Here is a 14,710-nt window from a genome sequence, read left to right on the forward strand (position 1 = left end):
ACTGCCCTTTGTATGATGTTGCATCAGAACAATTTTGCCTCTGTAAGTAATTTCTCCTGAACAAGGACGGGAAGACCAACTTTTAAACTATGCGTAAAAAATGATTTCTAAAGTAAAACTATATATGTATGTCTGAATATAATTGGAACAAAAGCATATGGAAAATAATTCCTATAACAGTTAATTATTCTTTTCTCTGATTCTGTGGTAAGTAGAAGATAGCGTTATTATATTTAATAATGTTATTATATTTAATAACATTATTATGCCTCACTTTAAATTAGGGAGATCCTTCTGAAAACTTACATATGAATTAACCTACTCTGAATGTTTAATTTCTATATATTATTTGGCTATCATCCAAATCACTATATCCATGTTAGCTGTGATCATTATATTAGTAAGAACTCCACAGTGACAAATCCTCGACCCCCAAGTGGTGCCCCTTGAGTGTGTCAGGAAAGCTTACCTGTACATGAGATCCATAAGCATCTCAGGATCTTCCTGAAATTCCCTCATTTTCACTGTGTCATATAAGATGCTATTCAGATTACAGAGAAGTTCCTCCACCTGCAAAAAGTGTAAGCCTCAAAATAATCTTAGCTTTGTAGTCCCAGGTGAAGAGTTAGGATTACATTGAAATGCAAGGGGAAGCCATGGGAAGGGTTGGATCACAGGGCAGCAGAGACTAGGGATGGCGGAGTCATCTAGACCTGACTCTGTAGTTTTCATCTTCGCCAGCCCAGGTGTTTATGAGACCTGGATGTGTGTTGGCCCTTGAGATCCAGAAATCTGCCTGAATCCTCATACTATCTCTGTCTCCAACATTTTTGTTGAAATTAGTTTGAACCAGTTTCAGTTATTTGTAACCTGAAAAGTTCTAAACTCTACTCTGGAATATCAGGGATTTTTATACCAAGTAGGAAGCAGCTTAGGACCTCAGCTTGAGTTCCATGTCTCAGAAGCCTCCTGGATCTTCCCAGGGCTTCAGATACTTTAGAACCTCTTGTAATCATTTATTCTTAATTATAAAACCAACAGTGGAGGTCCAGGGGAGCCTGCAGTACAAAAACAAGGAGAGACTATGGTTTGATCTATAGACCCTGGCAGGTAACTCAGCCACAGAATGTTGTCTTATCCCCCTTCCCCTCTGCCAGCTTGCCAGGGCTCCTAAAATTTCTACCACTAGAGTCATTTCATTGGGTGAAGGCACTGAAGACCTTTATTAAACTGCCCATAGTTTGATTGGTCTTGTTGGTGAATACCTCTATATAAATGATGGAATTAAAGGAGTATGGTCAAGATGAAATGAGAGAGGAACGATTTGATGTAGAGGAGAGGAAAAAGATTCTGAGAATGAGGATGCAACATTGCCTGAGAGGGCAAAACAGACTCCGGAAATAGGGTTCTCAGACTAAGGGAATAAAAGAAAACATTCATTCATTCATTCTCACTTAATTAAGACCCTACCATGGAGCAGGCTAGGAGCTGGAGTTAAAAGACAAATGGGACAGGCTAGAGTTCCATGGTCATCGTAATGGACATGGAAGAGATTACTGTCCTTACACATTTCCTTAGGACAACCTTGTTTACAAGCTCTCTCAAACTCGGCCCTTCCTTACCCCTCACCAGACAAGCTGTTCCCTTTACCATCCCTTCAGATACAAATAATTCATTGTTTCAACTACTCACAATTTCCCCCTCACTTTTCCCCTGCCTAGCTGAATCCTACCCCAGCCTTTAATCTTGTCCCTCCCTGCAGGCTTTCCTGGCCACCAGATTGTTTATTGATCACGACCTCTCTTCCTCTAGCCTTACATAGCATTTAGCTCCTTACCACAGTTCGCACTTATGTATCACTTGTCTTGTACTGCTTCCTAATTGTTTTGAGACTGAGCACTCCAAATAGACTGTTAGCATATTGAGACTGGGGACAGTGGTGGATGTATTTCTTTTTAAAACCTCTCAGAGTGCTGAGAGCACATGCATATTGGACAATAAATACTTGCAAATGTTATATATTTATATATAAATTGTGTATATATGTACATACATACATACACAATAGTTGGCAGATCCCAAACTCATGCATGAGACAAGGTATGTGCTTCTGTGTACCTGGGTGGGAAAAGGAGTCATCTGCATGGCTGTGTCCTCTTCTGAATAGGCCAAAATTGTCCTCAAGGATCTTCTCAGGTGCTCTTCATTAAAGTCTGGTGCTCTTCCCACCAAAGATGCCAGGGACATGGTTACTTGCATCTTTACTCTTGCAAAATTCTGCATCAGTGAAAAAAAAAAAAAGATGAAGTAAATAAGACACACTTAGCAGTAGATAACTGAAAGCAGCATGGCCAGACACAAACAACTCCTCAGTGTTTCCTTTACCCCGTCTTAATTATTTCTTCTTCTCTCAATGAAATAGGAGCTACACTTTGCACAAGATTCATATTGTTGTTTAAATGGTTTAAATGGACATTGCTCTCACATAAATCTGTCAGGCTCCCTTTAAATTTTCATTGAGGACTGGGCTGCCTTTGTGCTGCAAGCTGGAAGATTCTTATAAAGTTGGGTCCAAGAATACGGTATATCCTTTTGTGCCAAGAGTTTCTTCTTGGGACTTTATTTAAACTTTATTAAAAGAAAGGGACTTCTGGCTCGGCCTCCCAGCACTTTGGGAGGCCAAGGAGGGTGGATCACTTGAGGTCAGGAGTTCAAGATCAGCCTGGGCAACACAGCAAAACCCCGTCTCTACTAAAAATACAAAAATTAGCTGGGCATGGTGGTGGACACCTGTAATTCCAGCTACTCGAGAGGCTGAGGCAGGAGAATTGCTTAAACCTGGTAGGCAGAGGTTGCAGTGGGCCAAGATCTCACCACTGCACTCCAGCCACGGTGACAGAGCGAGACCCTGTCTCTAAATAAATAAATAAGCGGACTTCTGTGGCCAGCATTTCTGAGATTTTGAACTCTGGGTGAGCAACAAGGTTTTGTTTCTTCTTTCTTTACAGGCCCATGGAAAAACATGGCTACCTCAAGGTCCCCTGAGGAATGTCTTTTAAATAATCATCCCTAATACATTTGGAGGAGGCTGACTTTTTTCCATGGGCCAATTTATCTTTATATATCACTTGAGCATACTTATTAACATGGCCACAGATGGAAATTCCAAAGAATGTATCAAAATCTAGACAAACTAAAGCAAACTTGACTGTTCTATAATAAAGCTGAACTCCAAAGTCTTCGTAGCTTTGAATAAAACTCAAGTCTTCGCTAGGCAGGATGGCTCATGCCTATAATCTCAGTACTTTGGGGGGCTGAGGAGGGAAGATCACTTGAGCTCAGGTATTCTAGACCAGCCTGGGCACGCAGCAAGACCCTGTCTCAACAAAAATGCAAAAAAAATTAGCTGGGTAAGGTGGCTCGTGCCTGTAATCCCAGTTACTACATGGGAGGCTGAAGTAGGAGGATCATTTGAGCCCAGGAGTTGAAGGCTGCAGTGAGCTATGATAGTGCCACTACACTCCAGCCTGGGTGACAGAGCAAGACACTGTCTCAATAAATAAATAAATAAAATATTAAAATAAAACTCAGGTTAGATGACACTGATCATTTAAAATTCTCTTCCACAGGTCATTCTGGCACTAGCTAGTCAGAATTTAGAAACAGGAAACACTCTTCTGAATTCTAACCTGTCTATTGTATTTTTCCCCCACAGATGATAACTTTTAATCTAAAATATTCTTCCATTTCTTTTTTTTTTTTTTGAGACAGGGTCTCAGGCTGGAATACGGTGGCACAATCTTGGCTCACTACAACCTCTGCCTCCTGGGTTCAAGCGATTCTCGTGCCTCAGCCCCCCCAGTAGCTAAGATTACGGGGGTGTGTGCCACCACACCCGGATAATTTTTTGTATTGTAGAGACGGGGGCTTCACCATGTTGGCCAGGCTAGTCTTGAACTCCTGGCCTCATATGATCTGCCTGCCTTGGCCTCCCAAAGTGCTAGGATTACAGACATGAGCCACTGCACCTGGTTATTTTATTTTATTATTATTTTTTTTGAAATGAAGTCTCACTCTGTTGTCCAGGCTGGAGTGCAATGGGGCAATCTCGGCTCACTGCAATATCTGCCTCCCAGGTTCAAGCAATTCTCCTGCCTCAGCCTCCTAAGTAGCTGGGATTACAGGCATGCACCAACACATCTTGCTATTTTTGTATTTATAGTAGAGACAGGATTTCACCATGTTGGCCAGGCTAGTCTTGAACTCCTGACTTCAAATGATCCACTCACCTCGGCCTCCCAAAGTGCTGGGATTATAGGTGAAAGCCATTGCTCCTGGCCCCTGGCTGTCTATTTTAGAAACATACTGATAGAGACCACTGCATTTATCTGATGAATTCACTTTTAGATGCAAATTAAAATGGAAGCTGCTATCTATCTACATACTCAATTGTTTCTTTCTCACAGGACAGAAGTAAACTGCAATACTGCAAAATTTCCTTATTTTTTTTCTCAGCTGATGCTTTGCATCAATTTTTCTCTACTGATTCCAGGTCACTCAGCTGGTTTGAACTCTTACACTGGTGGCTCCAAAACTGAACCTCATGAGGAGGTAAAGGGTGGCACAGGCTTGGCTCCGGGTGACGTCCATGCTGCTGCTGCAGTGGTGCAGGACTTGGTGACATAGGTCGAAACACTGTTCCACCTCCTCTTCGAAGAGTAAGTCTCCAAACTAGGAGAGACATAAGGGGCCATTAGGCATCACTTGGCAGTTTGATACACTTTCTGGACCGTTGAAATATGCAAATGTCCATTTGGACAAGCAAAAAGCCTAGAAGAGTTAATGCACTATTCCATAAAGATAATGAGCTACGTGAATCAGAAGATGGATTTAAGCAATGGAGTAGACTTGAGATTTAATAATGAACTGTCCAGCTAAAAGGGTCAGAGCTGTGTTATTAACTGCACTGTGAGCCAGGTTGCATTCACTGGTGAAATCACAACTATGATGGAAGGAAACCTGAGTTTCTTGGGTTCCTGGGAAATTACTCATGATGAAGAAAGAGAAAATGGTCCTGAGAAGGATGAGCAGAAGAATTTTACTTTTTAAATTTAAAAGACCCCATGTAGAAGGCACCAATTGAGATCTTCAACAAAGGGAAAAATAGGCCAGGCATGGGGGCTCACGCCTGTAATCCCAGTGCTTTGGGAGGCCGAGGCAGGTGGATCACTTGAGGTCAGGAGTTCAAGACCAGCCTGGCCAACATGGTGAAACCCTGTCTCTACTAAAAATACAAAAATTAGCTGGGTGCGGTGGCACACGCCTATAATCCCAATACTCAGGAGGCTGAGGCATGAGAATCGCTTGAACCCAGGGCGCAGAGGCTGCAGTGAGCTGAGATGGTACCACTGCACTCCAGCCTGGGCAATAGAGCGAGACTCAGTCTCAAAAATAAATAAATAAATGAATAAATAAATAAATAAACAAATAAATAAAAGGAAAAATAATCTGCATGTTACCCCAGGATAATCCTCATTCCTCAGGCTGTGAGAAATTCATTTCTGACCTTCCTGGCATTTTATGGCATGACATTTTGTAAGACTAATGGGCGTCACATAGAGGATTTAATCTCACTCAGCGGAGGTATTACAGAGAAAGAGTGAAACTGCTAAGTCACTCAGTTGATCTCTGTTCTCATGTCATAGACCTTCAGCGAATGGCCATTTTAAACTTCTAGAGTTAGGTCCACACTTCAAATATGGGAGCCACTGCTTTTCCTCTCCATGGTGGCTTCCCACAGAATCAGGGCATCTGCTTTCTTCCTAGGAAGACTTAAGACCTTTACTGTGATGCCACTTAATATGCTCTGTGACTTTTGGTCCACCTGAAGAGAGAAGTATGAAGCTAGATGAGAATCTTACTCTTAATTAAGAGGAAGAAAACAAGCATCCCAAGTTTACCTTGGCGATGAGAGCACGGAGTGTTGCAAAGCAGTGAGTCAGGTAGGTGGTACTCTGATCACAGTTCAGAGAATTCACCAGCACCCTCAGAACACCTCCCAGCAGGCTGTCTTTACAGTCCAGAGCTGAGCTCGCCTGGGGGAATGGAAGAACAGCATCATTGAATCCCTGCACTGTGCCAATGAACTGGATGTTCCTGACAATTAGCTCAGTAATGCTGATGTTCCATGTCCAGTGGTGAGTCTTAAGAGTTTGGTGAGCCACCATGGGTATCATCCATTAACCATGGGAACCGAAGACCTATTTCCAAATGGCTTTATTTCAATGCTTCCAATGAGTTTGGGATTTATACCTAATTCTGGGTTCCTAAATGAAGGTATAAGGCCCATCTCCCTCATCCTGGGTCACATCTTTTGGAAAGTTCTTTCTTTGTATACAAGACGTAGCTTTCCTTATGGGATGCAAAACACAATTGTGGGCTTCCCAGTACAACAGGGGCTGCTTGGTGGCAGCAATGTTTCTAAATAGAAGCTTGTTTATCACCTACAGAAGGACTAACACCACCAAGGATAACAACAAAAAGTTTCAGGTTTCTTTGAAAACTGCAAATATATTTGGGGGCTAGTATAGATATTTGGCACCTAATATTGTGCTATATAAAGATAAGGTAAATGTGATACCAAGCATTTAAGTTATCAAAGATATTAAAGTCAACAAAAATACCACATACTTTTTGTGTTTATTTTTGTATGATGACTACTTTGATTTTAGACAATTCAAAAGTTAGAGAATTAAGATTTCACTGTGTTTCAACGATATTTCTTCTAGCCCTAAAAGCAATCCTGGACCTACTCTAATGAATGACTTCTCAATGGAAACATGTAAGAACTCATTTTTCAGGGTAATTAAAAACTCATTATTACCTAGACAGCTTGGGAATTTGTGGAAATAATCACATAGAAGATAAAATTAGTATGGTACAAAGTTCACAAAGCTATATTTTTCTACAGCAGGGATGGCAAATTCATGGTACAAATGACTTTCCTTAACAAATTTAAGTCCAAAGAAGACATCGTTTATCAAATTTAGCACTCTTTTTACCTAGCCTAGTCATAATCATAGCTCCCATATCAGACAGTGACCATCATTCAACTGGAGTTGACCCATCACAAAAAATCCTAGTTACCACTACTGTTCTACATACTAAACGATAAACCCAACATCCATATTATAAACTTGGTACATACTCACACAGATTTAACCAAGAGGGTCAGCTGGCCAAACACCTAACCCTCTCCAAGTAAGCCCTAAGTCAAAGAAGCCAGAAGAATGTTTGGTATCTCTGGAATTTATAAGGTAGACACTGTTGTAAATAGTAAACTTCTCAACTTCATTTTTTTAAAAAAGGTACTATGGGATCACATTTATGTCTTTCACAATTTTGCATAAAGAAGTCCTTATTCTAGTAAACATATTCATGGCCAAAAAATCAGATTGCGTGTTTGTTTTCCTCACCTGGATAATGTTTTCCTGCATATCCAGGATGATTAAATGTGCTTCTGTAGCCAGATTGCCACTGATCAAGGCTTCTTGATCTAACTCTGCCTTTGTTCTAGGAAACAACAAGAGGTCAAATTAAAGCACATGTCAAACCTGGCCAGGTTCCCATGATGGCAATCTATACACCAAGGTGTAAAGAAATCTCCAAAATAGTCAACCTTGAAATGAAAACAGAGCAACCGGCCCTGAGTAACTAGAGTGCAGGTGCCTTCTGTGATTCATGTCTTGTTGAAACAACTGTCTAGGTAAGGTTTCCTGGTCATCCTCATCCCCACTATTATTAATAATGATGAGGACAATTATAAAAATAACACTATGGGTAGAGAAGCAGTTATTAGTTGCTACTAGCAATTAAGCTCCCCTCTCAGATTGTTGCCTAAAGCCTCAGGGCCATGACTGTATTTCACGCATGAAAACCATTTCTAGATCTGAGTAAGGGGAAGCCCCCGCAACATGCGAGAGAGAGTGAGACTGGATGTGATGTGAACTTGGCAGTGATGCGGCTAGGTTAGGAAAGGGTGGAGCTTCAGAGCCAAGTCAGGGGAGAGTCAGCCTCTTAACTTCCCAAAGATCACCTTGAGGTTGCTCAGCCAAGTGCGTGGGGTCTTTCGTCCTTTTCCATTGGGAAACAAGACTGTATTCCTGTAGGGCAGGTGATCTAATATCCTGCTGGACATTACTGGTCATTGCCCACTAGGGAATGGGAAATTGCCTGATGCTCGCTCCTCTATTAAGTTTCACTTTAAGGAATCAGAATGGTTTTTTTTGCTAGCCCATCCATTCTTATGAAATCTAAGTGAAGCTGTAAAGGGATATTTTGTATCATCATCCAAATCTAGTTGCAAGGAAAGGGAGGTATGAAGAATTGACTTTACCAAGATGCCTCAGTAGCCAAGATGTTACCATGGGGTTGGGGTATCATTATATCAGCTCATATGTCTTGGACCAGGGTTACCACTTACCTGTTCTTGCGTCCCATTAACCTAATAATGGGGGCACTTCAGCTGCTTATATACCACTGAGGACTCAAAAAATAAGTACTTCTGTGTGTTTTACTTGTTTTCATGTTTAGGATAGGCTCTCTGGTCCCAAGCTACTTGACACTTTTTCTCATTCTCCAAGTGATAATATATGTGTAAAATAAACGAAATCTAAAAGTTTTTTTTTGTTTTTTTCCTTAGAGACAGGGTCTTGCCCTATCACCCAGGCTAGAGTGCAGTGGCACTATCATAGCTCACTGAAGCCTCGAACTCCTGGGCTCAAGTGATGCTCTGCCTTAGCCTCCTGAGTATCTGGGACCACAGGCATGAGCCATCAAATTTTTATATTGTGATAAAGTACACATAACATCAAATTTACCATTTTAACCTCATCATCCTTTTTTTTTTTTTTTTTTTTTTTTTTTTTTTTTTGAGACGGAGTCTCCCTCTGTTGCCCAGGCTGGAGTGCAGAGTGCAGTGGCGCAATCTTGGCTCACTGCAAGCTCCGCTTCCTGGGTTCATGCCATTCTCCTGCTTCAGCCTCCCGAGTAGCTGGGACTACAGGCGCCTGCCACTACGCCCGGCTACTTTTTTGTATTTTTAGTAGAGACGGGGTTTCACCACGTTAGCCAGGATGGTCTCGATCTCCTGACCTCGTGATCCACTTACCTCGGCCTCCCAAAGTGCTGGGATTACAGGTGTGAGCCACTGCGCCCAGCCCCTTATCATCCTTTTTAATTAATTGACTGCTAGTTTAGTTTTAAATTTAGAGCAATGCTGTCTAGTAGAAACAATGGGGGCCACATACGTCATTTTATATATTGTGGTAACCACATTAAAAAAGTAAAGAAAAAGTGAAATTATTTTTAATATATTTTGTTTATCCTAAAAGATAAAAAATACTGTCTCCATGTAAGCAATATAGAAATTACTAGTGAAATATTTTATTCTTTTATTCACAATAAGCCTTCAAAATCTTGTGTGTATTTTTCACTTATCTTGATTTATTATCTCAATTTGAACTAGCCATATTTCAAGCATTTGATAGCCACATGTGGCTAATGGCTACTGTATTGGACAGCACAAATCTAGAGTGTCCTAATCTGTTTTTTCCCAAATTTTTGTATTGTGATAAAGTACACCTAACATAAAAATTTACCATCTTAACCATTTGTAAGTATACAGTTCAGTAGTGTTAAGTACATTCATATTGTGCAACCATCACTAACACTAATCTGGTTTTTTAAAAGCTTTACCATCTGACCAGACGCAGTGGCTCATGCCTCTAATCCCACCACTCTGGGAGGTTAAAACAGGTGGATCACTTGAGCCCAGGAGTTTTAGACCAGCCTGGTCAACGTGGTGAAACCCTGTCTCTACAAAAAATACAAAAAGTAACCAGTTGTGGTGGTATACACCTGTAGTCCCATCTACTTGGGAGGCTGAGGGGGGAGGATTGTTTGAGGCCAGGAGGGTAAGGCTGCAGTGAGCTGTGATTGTGCCACTGTACTCCAGCCTGGGCGACAGAGTGAGACCTTATCTCAAAAAAAGAAAAGAAAAAAAAAAAAAGAAAAGAAAAGCTTACCATCTATTCCTTTAAAACAATGGATTTGGTGGCAATAGAATCACCTGGGAAGTTTTACCAAATACTGATTTCTGGGTCCTGCTGGAGTTTCCAATTGAAGTAGTCTAGGGTGCAGCTGGGCACTGAGAGTTTTTAAAGCTCCCCAGGTGATTCTAATGTGCAGCCTAAGTTGAAGATCATTGCTCTAAAAGAAACAGAGCCAAAATAATCGAAAAATGATCAGAAAGAGGGTGAAAGACACCATTATTATAATTATAAATTTTCCAGGTAGGTAGGTTGAACAGTTATAATTTTAATATGGTTTCCCTTTAAAAAAAAAAAAAAAAAGCACAAAGCCCCTGAGAATTTGTAGCATTAGCTCTGACAACCAGCAGCCCACCAGGTAGCGCAGGGCTGAGAACTAACCTAGAGCAAACCGGTAGGTCATGCGTGGTAAGGACCAATATTGTGTTGCTCCTGCAAGCAAAAGGGAAAGGTTTTCCAAAACACCAGTTTACACAGCCCAGGCAAAACAGGCCTACTTAGGGGTCTTCTTTTAATCTAGTAGAGTAGATGAGCTAAACCACCTAAGCAATTCTGTAGCACCCACGGCATGCATATTTTGTAGTTGTTGTTCATTGCCCAAAGTAGAATGTATGGACTCTCCGATCCAAGTATTTTATAAATCAGTCCAGGGAATTTAGTGCAAGAATAACATACCCAAAGCAAATAGGCATGATACCAACAACTGGGTTTCCAAGTCACATCTGTAATAAAAATATACTTATTTATTTAATGTTTTAAAATAAATGTGACTCCCAAAAGTCCCATAAGTTAACCAGAATGATTCATTCTTGTGGTAACAATAAAGATACTAACTCACATTTATTTACAAAACAGCAATGCTAATCAAGTCTGCCCCATACCCCCTTTGATGGGTGCTTCATCACCCATGGGGTATCCTACCTTGTCAACTGTGTGTGAGGGGTGATTTTAGCTCTACAACATTTTGCTCAGCAAACCCTGGGACTCATTAGGCTACCTGTGGCTAAACGGTATTGGAAACATGTGCTATCTAGTCAAACATATATACTTTTAGCTTTCATATGTCTAAATTGTTGCATATATAGCAATACACATCAATATATCTATTCATCTATAGCATAGATTTTGATCCAAACAGGTTTTTTTATTCTTTCATTTCTTTATAATTTTTTTTCTGGTAACAATATATATTATAATACATACCTACTGTAGGAAACATAGCAAAGTATAAAAGAGAAAACATCAATTACCGATATTCCCAGCACCCAAAGAAAACTGCAATTAATATTTTGGTAAATTTCCTTCCAGCCTTAAAAAAATACATTGACTATATGTCATCAGAGATTTGAGGTTCTTTTTTTTTTTTTTTTTTTTTTTTTTTTTTTTTTGAGATGGAGTCTTGCTCTGTCACCCAGGCTGGAGTGCAATGGCACGATCTTGGCTCACTGCAACCGCTGCCTCCCGGGTTCAAGCAACTCTTCCTCCTCAGCCTCCTGAGTAGCTGGGATTACAGGCATCTGCCATCATGCCCAGCTAATTTTTCTATTTTTTATAGAGACGGGGGTTTCACCATGTTGGCCAGGCTAGTCTCGAACTACTGACCTCAGGTGTTCCACCAGCCTCAGCCTCCCAAAGTGCTGGGATTACAGGCGTGAGCCACACACTACTCGAAAACCAAGTGTCTACCCTGCCTTTGTTCATTTAACATTATGTCATAAGCATCTCCCCATGTCATTAAAATGATTTTAAAACATTTTGATGGCAATCCAACTTTTAAATATATTTTTCTATTCTGGAGCATTTAGAATGTTTTCAATTTTAAAAAACAACTTTAAGTAGCAGTGACATAAATATATCTGAATGTATACCTTGTACACATTTCCAGAAAGGAAATATCGATTTGAAAGTATATGGTCCTAGGCACCGTGTCCTGCTTTCTCTATTTCCCTGCTACCCTCCCTGCAAAATCAGCTGCTTTTATTAAGCCATCTGAGGTTGCTAAAGAAATATTAGTTTTCTTTAAATGCTTATCAATGTGACAAATTTTTAAGAGCTGGAAACCACAACTCCCTATACCTTTGATTATCCTGGGTCCCTGGATGAATTGTATTTACACAGATGATGATGTTTCATTTTCTAACCCTTGGAAGGATGCAGTTGTTTCAGTAATACAAGTAGCCTGGGAAAAATAGTTTTGGACTTTAGGTAAAAGTAGCAGAAAGTTGCTGAGTGACTCACTTATCTAGCTTCTCATTAGCTTGCCGCCAATGTGTCTGCTCTTTCTTCCATCTCAAATTTTCATTTAGGCCTGGAAATCGGTCGTTCCCTAGGAGTTAAGAAATGCATGATAGGAATTTGATTAGCATGAAACCCTCCAAGATAACCAGAAGTTCATAACAAGCTCAACTGAGAGGCCTCAGCACCATTTCTCGGGCTAATTAGAGTCCATGCAGGTTGCTGGTAGGAGACAAAGTCGCCACACCTATGTCCAAGTTGGCCCGCTCTTTGATTGATAGACTAGAATATAAGAAGAACCTCTGCCTTTCTGAGTGTCAGAGAGACATTTCTCACGAGCAGAGGATTCCTGTGAAACTCTGGGGGCTTACTGAATTATTGGGTATGAAAGTATGGGTGTCAAATGAGGGTGCCTGACCACCACTGAAAACTATGAGCTCCCTCCAAGTTCCCTGCCACTGTGTCCCTACGAATACAATAAGCTGTCACTCTGTTTTACTTTGAGCATGGTGAATAAGACTGAGGGTACCTGGGGATTTCATTCTATTCAAGCTCAGCCTTTTTGAGATCATTCCTCTTGTGGTGGAATCCTTGAATGACTGGGACACTCTGAAGCCATTTCAGGGAATTGGTTCCATTCTAATAGTGCCCTGAATGATCGAGAAGATGATCTTGGGCCCAGAACTGTTCAGTTTCTTGACCATGCTCCGGATAGACTAGCCAAATGTCACATAGAAAGGCCTCAGCCTTGAGGGAAACACCTTCCACCTCATCCATGACTGACATTCCTAGAGGTGACCTTTTACCATCAACAAGTTTTAATTAAAAGATGTCATTTGGTGCTGTTTTCAGGGTTCCTACAATTGTAGAACAGCACTTTCCCTCACAGGCACAGGGCTAACACAAATGTCACACACAGACTCCCAGAATCTGCTGTCTCTGACACTACCGTAAATATCTCAAGAAACTAATGGTGTCTAATCATGTTGGGAGGACATTCCTCCCCACAAACAGTGAAAAACTGCTTGACAGAGAGCAGGGAAGGGCCAGTTCAACACACCTGGAGCCCGGCGGCGCATCATCTCCCCTCTGGCCCCTTCCCCACGAAGCAAAGCCTCTTCCAGCCGGGCCTTGACATCCCTTGACTTCTGCAGGACTTGGGTACTGACTTTGTCAGAACTCTGTTTTCCCTGGACAAGACAGAGGTAGGAGGACATGTCCTTTGGTGAGATCTCCGTTGATGTGGAGAGTTACCAAAACAGTACACTCCACAGTGATGCCAGCTAAGTTTGACATGTGCTACACTGAGAAGCTGTTCTGGAGCATCCTATGGCCAAAACTCTGTTAACGGAAATGGGGTTCTCTCTGCAGAAGGCAGAGATCCTTTCCCTGTGAAGTGATCATATCTATACCTACAAATGGGTTATGGATTTGAATACAGACATGAGAAAAATTAATGATGTCTCCATGGCCCAAACAAACGGGATGAGTAAGAAGACAGAATTGCAATTGAGAGATAAGAGCTGGTATAAAGTTGTGCCACTCCAGACTTACCTTATACTCAAAACATAACACACAGATGAAAAGTAGATCTAAAATCCTGTTGAGCTGCATTGATGGCAGGTCAGCAATCCACTTCCTAATGAGGCTCTGATCAGCATTTTTCATGATCCAGAGGAAGCAGATCATGAGGTTGCGAGTAGTGTCCGCGTTCAGCATGTTGTACTGCTTATAGGGCTGAAGGGAGACAGATTGGGGGATGGAGGCCAGGGAAGAAGTCAAGCAACAGAAAAATTTGAGGCTTAACAGTCAAGCAACAGAAAAATTCAATGTGTTCTCTTAAAATACCATGACTGTACATCATTGCTAGGCTGGAGATCTGTTTCCAGTAGCCCTGCCTTCCCTAGGCAGGGGAAGCTGTGTTCTTTGAGTAGGGCTACTCAGCAAAGAGGCTCACCTGGGGCAGTATTTGAGCTAGGCTTTCAGCCACGTATCTGAGTACCTCTGTCTTAGGAGCAGTGTGGCCTGGTGATCAGCCCTGGGCCTTGATCACGCATGCTGTAATCCCAGTGATACAAAGGGGCTTTCATGCTGCTAAGATCTCCAAGTATTTCTCCTCCGTGCTGGACAGCAGAGGGTTAGACTTACAGGGGAGAAGGAAACTGGCTGGGTGCCATGAATAACCTTGCTGTTCAAGATTTAGCTTCTTTGTTACATAGTGCAAAGTATAACATAAGGGTCATGAACTGCTCAGCAAATTAATCAAATCCATGTTTGTGGAGTTCTCTGTAATGGAAGTTTAACCATAATTTATGTTTGCCTGGGGCTGGGGTGTGGGGGTTCAGGCTATTTGCTTTAATATTTTG

General features: G+C 41.4%; 1 protein-coding gene across 3 annotated transcripts in view; it reads right to left on the minus strand.

Annotated features, from left to right (window-relative positions):
• Nucleotides 1–14,710, minus strand: part of DOCK8 (dedicator of cytokinesis 8) — a 249,124-nt gene that overhangs the window by 30,860 nt on the left and 203,554 nt on the right. For all 3 annotated transcript variants that reach the window (XM_055350708.2, XM_019033579.4, XM_019033581.4), the window contains 8 exons: nucleotides 13,899–14,081; nucleotides 13,405–13,534; nucleotides 12,348–12,435; nucleotides 7,476–7,572; nucleotides 5,961–6,095; nucleotides 4,579–4,731; nucleotides 2,119–2,277; nucleotides 470–570 (listed from right to left, as the gene is read on the minus strand). In XM_055350708.2, coding sequence (XP_055206683.2) covers nucleotides 470–570; nucleotides 2,119–2,277; nucleotides 4,579–4,731; nucleotides 5,961–6,095; nucleotides 7,476–7,572; nucleotides 12,348–12,435; nucleotides 13,405–13,534; nucleotides 13,899–14,081 — 1,046 coding nt within the window. The remainder of the gene's footprint in view (nucleotides 1–469; nucleotides 571–2,118; nucleotides 2,278–4,578; nucleotides 4,732–5,960; nucleotides 6,096–7,475; nucleotides 7,573–12,347; nucleotides 12,436–13,404; nucleotides 13,535–13,898; nucleotides 14,082–14,710) is intronic.

The sequence above is a fragment of the Gorilla gorilla genome, chromosome 13 (genome assembly GCF_029281585.2).
Source record: "Gorilla gorilla gorilla isolate KB3781 chromosome 13, NHGRI_mGorGor1-v2.1_pri, whole genome shotgun sequence".
NCBI classification, from domain to species: Eukaryota; Metazoa; Chordata; class Mammalia; order Primates; family Hominidae; genus Gorilla; species Gorilla gorilla.